At 33.7% G+C, this 8,665-nt stretch overlaps 1 protein-coding gene across 1 annotated transcript in view; it reads left to right on the top strand.

Moving 5' to 3' along the window:
* The window catches only part of CAAP1 (caspase activity and apoptosis inhibitor 1), a 63,647-nt gene extending 55,298 nt beyond the window's left edge, over nt 1-8,349 (top strand). The window contains exon 7 of the mRNA XM_008055224.2: nt 6,619-8,349. Coding sequence (XP_008053415.1) covers nt 6,619-6,965 — 347 coding nt within the window. The 3' untranslated portion in view covers nt 6,966-8,349. The remainder of the gene's footprint in view (nt 1-6,618) is intronic.
* The last annotated feature ends 316 nt before the right edge of the window (nt 8,350-8,665 follow it).

Genomic DNA, 8,665 nt, shown 5'->3' with positions numbered 1-8,665 from the left:
TTTTTTATTTATTGTAGAGATAAGGTCTCACCAAGTTGCCCAGGCAGGTCTCGAACCCTCGGGCTTAGGCAATCCACTCACCTCAGCCTCCCAACTTAGGTTGTTTCTTAAGGATACCTAGACATTCCATGTATTATTACATTTGTCCTTTTTAAAAAAAAAAAGCAGCCGGGCTCGGTGGCTCAGCCTGTAATACCGCGCCTTTGGGAGGCTGAGGTGAGTGGATTGCCTGAGCCCGCTGTTCGAGACCTCATCTCTACAATAAATCAAAAAATCAGCCGGGCGTGGTAGTACATGCCTGTAATTCCGGCTACTCAGAAGGCTTAGGCAGAAGGATTGCCGGAGCCCAGCAGGTCGAGGCTGTGGTGGCTAAGAGCGGCCACTGCACTCCAGTCTGGGCGACAGAGTGAGACTCCAACTCAAAAAAAAAAAAAAAAAAAAGCATTTTACTAATATTTTCTTGTAGTCTGCCCTCGTTTTATAATTATATGTATGATGTATTTTGTATGTATGATGTATTTTCTTTGATGCAGAAGTCTTAACATTTTTATTTAGCTAAATCTTGTTGGGGTGTGTGGTGTGTGTGTGTGTGTGTGTGTGTGTGTGTGTGTGTGTGTATGTATGGTGTCTCCATTTAGTGTTGTAGTGATGTTTATTACTTTTGCTATCAGTTAATTTACAATTTTTATGTTATTAATTTTAAGTGTCTTCTCTCCAGTGGGTTCTGGATAAGGAAGGGAAGTAGGTATGTATGCTTGATCTGCCATTTTAGTGGGACTCCAAATAGGTATTTACTCCATGTTCTAGGGTTTGTCTCTTAGTTTAATTTAATAATTCCCTGTCAAGAGGTTTCTCAATCATTTAGTCACTCATGTCATTGTATATGTTTTCATCTTATGCATAAGAACTGTTTCTGATAAATTGAATTATTATCAACTAGAATATTTATAAGCCCTATCAAGATTTAAATATGCTATGCATAACTTGAAAGTCCTTTTTCTTTTATAACTCATAATATTGCAATATGATTAATCTTATATGTTTATTGACTTTCATTGGGTATTCTATTTAAAAATTTTTATTTTAATGAAATACAAACTTATGCCATAGACTATTTCTCCTTTATCTGTTAGGGAATCTCTGTAGCTCTCAAGTTTTGAATTTTGTTATAGATGATAAGAATACAGAAATTAAATTTTAGTTTTTCCTGAAACTTAGTAGTATACTCCCACTTATTTACACTAGAAGTATATTACTATTAAAGTGATCGGGTCTTATGTTGTTTATTTTTTCTCTTTGCCAATAAAATGTTTAAAGAGTACTGGATATTCTATTTGATTTGCAAATATTTTGTCTTTATCGTTTATACCACGTTCATAACTATGGCTCATTGAATAATATAAACAAATATTCCTCTGATAAGTTATTCCAGTTATTTATCTGTGTCAGTAGTGAATTTGAGTAGGGGTTGATTTATTTTGCTGTCTAGATACTAAAGCTAGATAGATTAGTTTGTTAATTTAAAAATCTTTAATACTTGGATGCTGAGTTTGACTGGGATATGAATCAAGCTGGTAGGACAGAAGATAGCAGAAAAATAAAAGAGAAATGGAGCAAGTATACAGACCTGGGGACAATGTCATGGAATGAATGTACATTGGTGAATAGTTGGCCAGAGGATCAACAATAAGAGATGAATGCTCAATAAATCCATGCACCCTTTATTACTTTTTCCTTGAAACATCTTTTTGCTTTTGCTTTTTCTTCTTATAACTTTTGCCTAGCCAAACTCTTAAACTCCGTTAATCTTTTCCCAAAAAGTTATTTGCTCTGTTTCTTCATTTGTATTGCTTTTCTCTGAAATGCCCTAAATGGTATGTAGTGTTCTAGGGGTAACCTTTCTTACCGGAGGAACAGAATTAATGTTAGAAATATATAATATCTTCTTGTTTCTTTGTGTATTGTTTAAAGTTATTTTAGTTCGTTTGCTGCTCTGTGACATCAGTAACTTGGATCTAAGGTTTGCTTGCTCTCTTCCCTTTGCCACTTTTGATTATTATGTATTTTATATTTAATAGTCTGAATTTTTATTCTCATTATTTTTAATTGCATTTTTAATATTTTACCTCAGACCTGGCTGTTTTTTATTTTTCTTTGTGGATTTCAGTAGTCTTAGTTTAACATCATGCATACATCAAAACTGTGTTTTTATTTTCTTTTTTTCTTTAGGTCTTTAGATAAACTTAAAGAATTAAGTAGTCTTAAGTACTAGTGCCTGTGTAAGGCCCAGACACCTCTTTGGTTCACTAAATGATTACTTCTAATCATTCTTAAACAATTTTTTAACATAACTTTAAACTCATCATAAATCTTTATTAAAATAGATATCACAACTAGGCACACTGGCTCATACCTGTCACTCCAGCACTTTGGAAGGCCAAAGTGGGAAAATTGCTTGAGCCCTGGAGTTGGAGACCAGCCTAGGCAACTTAGAGAAACCTTGTCCCTATAAAAATAAAAGAAATTAGCCAAGCGTTGTGATGAACGCCTGTAGTCCCAGCTACTTGGGAGACTGAGGATTTCTTGAGCCCAGGAGGTCACAGCTGTGATGAGCCATGTTCGTGCCACTGCACTCCCTCCAGCCTGGGTGACAGAGCAAGACCCTGTTTCAAATATATATATATATATCACATTACCTGTTGTATCTCTTAGTATTGATAAGACTTTTTTTAAACGAGTAGAAATTATTTACCTTTTAGATTGATACATTACTTTTACGCAGACTCTTAAACCCGTATGAAAACCTGAAGATGCTCCCTTGTTTGTAGAATTTTTATATACTTTAAATGGACACTCATTCTCCCTGATAACACACACATGTACACCTACATGCAGAGTAGAAGTATGGAAGCACAGAACATGACCATGCTGAAATTTTAAGGACTTTGAATTAGGCATTAATGGATGAAGTTACTTTAGAAGGAATATACAAATTTTCCCTCTTCTGTTTTGAGGATTATAATTGATAGAAAAAAACTTATAATTTCCTAATACAAACAATGAAAATAAATAATTTTTTGGAAGTGTATTCATATGTTTGCAAATGATGCTTTAAAAAATGAGTTATTATCATTCTACTGAAATGTTGAAAATTAAGTGTGAAAAGACTTGAATAGGATCTTCAAATAATTTATCATGTCCTCTTGTCCTATTGTCTTTGCATTTGTGAGATAAAGTGCTTGTGCTAAATTATTCCAAGTGTACAAAAAGTTTTGGCATGTATGTGCAGTTATAATGGACAGGTGGAACCTATGAATGCATTCAGCAATACTGTGTTTCAGTCATTTCAGTTTTCAGTATAAACAGAGAACATTAAATTTACTGAGCACCATTTCTTCAGTGATAGAATATATATATATAGTTTCTGATATAAAAACAAAGAAATAAACCAACGTCCAACCTCTGCCTTCACTAAAAAGTTTAAAACATACCCATAGAAAACATAAATGGAAAATAAATTTTTGTCTGGATTTTTCTCTTTTGAAATATCGAGACTGTGTGTATAAACATTGTGATCCTGAATCTCTGGTACTGATAACTTAATATGATAGTGATTTTATTATGATAAGCTCAAGGCAGAGTGGCTCTTTAGCTGTGGTTACTTTCTAAATAAGCTTATATAAGTAGGCTTTAAAAATAATCTGAATTAAGTGCAAATATATAGCTCAGTTCTTGGCCATTTGAAAACTGTGAAGTCTGTGGACTTCTTCCTCAGAAAAACATAAAATGAACATAATAAACATTCCCATTGAAAATATATGCACTCATATATAGCTCTTAGTCTTTTGGTGGGAAATACAGGCTGATGGTATAAAACAATGACATTCAGCTTGAAGGTTTGCCACATATGCCTGCAGGATCTACTAATGTAGATTTCTTAATAAAAAAAAAAAGCCTCTACATTTTGTTATCATCTTTAAATTTACCTGCATGCAAATTCAAAGTAAATTTATTTCACAGAAGTACAGCTGCTTCAAATGACTTCATGTATAAGGGGGATTGCATATTGTGTCATTAGACAGTGATCCCTGGCCCCAAGATGACAGATAAGTGAACTTAGTTATAATGTTTGGACATTACAAATAGACTTTTCTATCTCTTTCTCTCTCTCTTTTTTTTTTTAATACTTCCTTGCTCCTGACCCCAGCCCTCCCCACCCACAGGACTGCAAACCTCTGGACAGGATTTCTCAGAGAGCAGGAAGCCTGCATTCAAAGCTGCAATAAGTTTTTTCCTTTCTTGTTTTTGTTTTTTTTAAGTTGGAGTCTCACTCTGTCCCCTAGGCTGGAGTGTAGTGGCACACTCACGGCCACCGCAGCCTCCACCTGCTGGGCTCAGGTGATCCTCAGCCTTCCAAGCAACTGGAACTGCATGCAGGCCACCAGTCCTAGCTAATTTTTTTTAACCTGGCGTCTAACTTGTTGCCCAGGCTGGAGTGCAATAGCATGCTCACAGCCACCGCAATCTCTACCTACTGGGCCTTCCTTCTCAGCCTTCCAAGTAGATAGAACTACAGGTGTACACTGCCACACCCAGCTAGGTTTTGTCGGTTTTTTTTTTTTTTTGATTGTAGAGACAAGGTCTCACCACGTTGCCCAGCTGGTCTCAAACCTCTGGGCTCAGGCACTTCTCTCACCTCATCCTCCCAAAGTGCTGGGATTACAGGCTTGAACCATCGCACCCGGCCTAATTAAAATATATCCCTCCCCCCAAAAAAATCTGTTGCCAGAAAAGTTGGTGAAAAAATTTTATTGGAACATAATTTGCTTACTTGTAATTTATCATTTATTGGCTACTGCTGCCAATAGCAAATTCTTTTGAAATTATTATCCAGGTGACAAATATATTAAGTGAAATGTGAGGGGTAACTGTATCTTCGGTGGGTGGGTGGAGAGAATAGCTTAAAGTATTTCAAATTTATGTATTTTTATGTAGACCTAACATACTTTAATATTATACTTTAAACTTTAGAGATATTCTTGAACAACTTCCCTTCATTTTTATAGAAGAGAAACTTTGAGGGGGTAAGATTTTTGCTTCAAATCACGTACTTCATGGCTGAGAAAAGATTAGGACTCAGATATCTATCCACTTTCAGATATCTCCCTCTCCCCACCCACTCATTGTATTCTTCTGCTTTTAGTTCATTATCTGGCAACAATCTTTAGTCTGAAAAAGTCATATTTTTCAAAAATTTTTGTTGTAGAATATTGTAAACAGCCTGTAGATTCTTACTCAGAATCAGTAGACAACAGATTTTAAATTTTAGGCTAAAGCTTACTAGGCACTAAAATTAATTTTTTGAGGCTATGAACAACTTAACACTTTTTCCTAAATTTGTCTCAAATCAGAATACTTATATAAAACATTATTTTTTAAAAGACGGTGTTCATTTTTCTGTAAGTTTTCTTTTGCTATTTGGGAATACCTGTTGCTTTGTGGAAATATATAAAATGTTCTTTGACATTAAATAAAATCACAATCTTTTTTTTTTACAAGTTCTATTTGTAGACACAAAAATAGCTTACTGTTTTATTTTCCACTTTAGTTTGGAATACGGAGTGATTTTTGAATTATAAGGATGTAGGAGGATTGGTCAAAGTCAATAAATAATCTGTTATAAAAACATCAGAGTAGAATTTTTTATGTCCTTCCTGTACATTTGAGGAATTTTTCATTTTCCATCTTATGTTTTGTAAATAAATTGTCCCTACTATGAGAAAATTATCAAAGCTAGCATTTGGAGAACTGTTGCTTTTTTAAAAAAAATTTGTGTATTTAAAAAATAAATAAATTGAAGGTGTGAGTACTCAAAGTTGTAAATGACGCCTGGAGTTGCTGCTAAGACCAAGATGGTTGAGAGCCATATTCTCTATTTATATTCAACTCTTAGCATCATTTATAGAAGTTTTATAACAAATGCATTTTAAAAAATTATGGTGTACAAACTTTATTAATTAAAATCCTCTTCATGGAAACATATTTTATCTTAGAAAATGACCTTAGGCGTTCTCCTTTAATTTATTGATTTAGAACAAAGTGTTTAGAATAGCATATGAAAAGAATTGAGAAAATTGCAATGCACATGATGTCCAGCTTGCTGATATTTTTTCTTTTTTTGTGGTTTATAAAGAAAAGTATTATAAATACCTTCAAGAATGAAATTTTACTACTTTAGTAATAAACAATACTCTATACAGAGGGTTTCCAGCGTCAGCATTCATTTTATAATGCAGTAGCTTCACAGTGACATAAAATGTTACGACGTTTTAATTAGGAAAATAGATCATGGAGCTCCATATGATGGAATAAATTTCTCAGTGTTCCATATTCTACTAAGTTGGAATGAAAACTACTTTAGAATTTACATTAAATTAGATCTACTTTGATAGTTGAGGAGGCAGGGGAAAAGGGATGGGATGGGGACTATGGAATATATTTGGGACTCCATGGTGGGAGGTGGGATCAAAGCAGCCCTTTAAGTGTAAAGAGTAAGGAAATTTTGACACAGGGCATTTAGGTTACATCATTCTCTCCCCTTTTTTTCCTTTGTTCCAGGCAAAGGGGAGGACAGTGATGTACTCAGTATAAATGCAGATGCTTATGACAGCGACATAGAAGGTCCATGCAATGAAGAAACAGCTGCTCCTGAGGCCCCAGAAAACACAGTCCAAAGTGAAGCTGGTCAGATAGATGACCTGGAGAAAGACATTGAGAAAAGTGTGAATGAGATCTTGGGACTGGCGGAGTCTAGCCCAAAGGAACCCAAAGCAGCCACCCTGACTGTTCCTCCACCGGAAGATGTTCAACCTTCTGCCCAGCAGCTGGAGCTGCTAGAACTTGAGATGAGGGCAAGGGCGATTAAGGCCCTAATGAAAGCTGGTGATATAAAAAAGACAGCCTAGTTATTTAACTTGAGTTTGAATTTTAGGTGTGTTTAAACAAAGCCACATCATATAATTTTGTATCTGAAGTTTATTTTGGGTCTTATGTGTTATTTCTTATGTAATCCTTATTAGGTAAACTTGTCTTAGGCCTAAAATACCTGTGGGTTTTTTTTAATTATTATTATTTTTATATTATAGATGTGTTATTGTCTTATGAATTCATGGCAAATATAGTTGGATAGCCTGGATACTTTGTTAGATAAATATTGAGCTATGTCTGCAAGTCAATATCTTAAAAGCCATTAGCAAAGAGTCATGTTATTTTTTTCTTTATTTTTAAATGTTTGGGCACCAAACCTAAAGCTTAAGAACGATTGACCAAGCATGTTTTTCTTAAAGCTACCTGTATTTTACAATAAATAGAATATTAAACTATTGTTCCTCGATTTGTTAACAGTTTAAGAAATTTAGTTTTGCTTATATGCACTTTTAAAATATGTACTGTTTTGAAAATGCCTTATGTGGGTGTGGATTTTCTAGTTAAAACTGTAAAACAGTTTTCATTGTAAGGTTTAGAGATCTGAAATGGCCAAGAAAAACTTTTTTATAAAAGAAAGAATTAATCTTAGGTAGTTTTTAACTATGTAGTACTAATTGCCCGTGTTTAATTACAGCAGACAAGCCATTCTAACAGGTATTTGGTAACACTGGACGCTTTGTTCAAGGCCTTTTCTTCACTAAAAAAGTAACACGTTTTTACTTACATTCCAAGCTATCAGGAAAAGGGAGAATATTTTATGATACAGGATTTTATCTGGTGGTGTTGCTTGAAGATATGATGTGTTATAATTCCATGAATCAAAAATAAAGAGTTATCATTCTGGATTTGAAGACTTTTGATACTTTTCCAACAGCAAAATTAATTTCAGGAAGCTTTTATAAGTTGTTATAAGTAGCCTAATTTTGTATAGCTTTTGTAAATAAATTAACATCCTACCAGAATTACAGATGCTTCCCTCCTCCCCCCATCATTCATTGCAGTTGTTTGATACCAAAAAAAATTTAGGTAGAGATCCTTAACTTAAAATAAATTAATTTTTTTCTAAAAAATCTGGAACTGTTGTTTTTACATTTGATAACACATATAGTATCTTTTATTTATAAGCTATGCTCTACTGCTATTGTATGAGAATTTTCCTTGCACATAAAGCATAGAGCTTTTGTTTTCTTAGCTAGATTAATTATATGTTAATTTTAGAGTTTGTTTTTTTTTTAATGGAAATAGAGGAAATTTTTGAAATGTTGGAGTTGCAGTTATAAATTGTTTTTGTTGTTGTTGTTGTTGTTGTTCCTGAACATGCCATTTTCCTCCTGAATCTTTCTAATAAAACAGACGCCTATATCGCTTGAAATGTTTCTTTTAGACTGGTAAACGTGGATATAATTTAAATTGTGAAATTTCATTGTTATAGCTTCAAGATGCAAAAGTAATGATTATGGTAAAATAGTTTTTCTATTTCTACTTAAAGTAAAAGTTAAAATAAAGTAATACAGAATAAACTTTATTGCTGCTTACTGATTATAAAGTAATACTAGGTTGCATTTATGTGACTAAACATGTAAGAGTAGAAAAAGGTCTCAGGGCTTTGTAGCTGATTTAAAGTCACTACTTTGTGAAGCATTATGTGTTTCTCTTCTTTTCAGTGTGCAGAATGGTT

This window comes from Carlito syrichta, unplaced genomic scaffold (genome assembly GCF_000164805.1).
Source record: "Carlito syrichta isolate Samal-C Ts95f unplaced genomic scaffold, Tarsius_syrichta-2.0.1 Scaffold301784, whole genome shotgun sequence".
NCBI lineage: Eukaryota > Metazoa > Chordata > Mammalia > Primates > Tarsiidae > Carlito > Carlito syrichta.
This window is presented reverse-complemented; position numbering and strand designations above follow the sequence as displayed.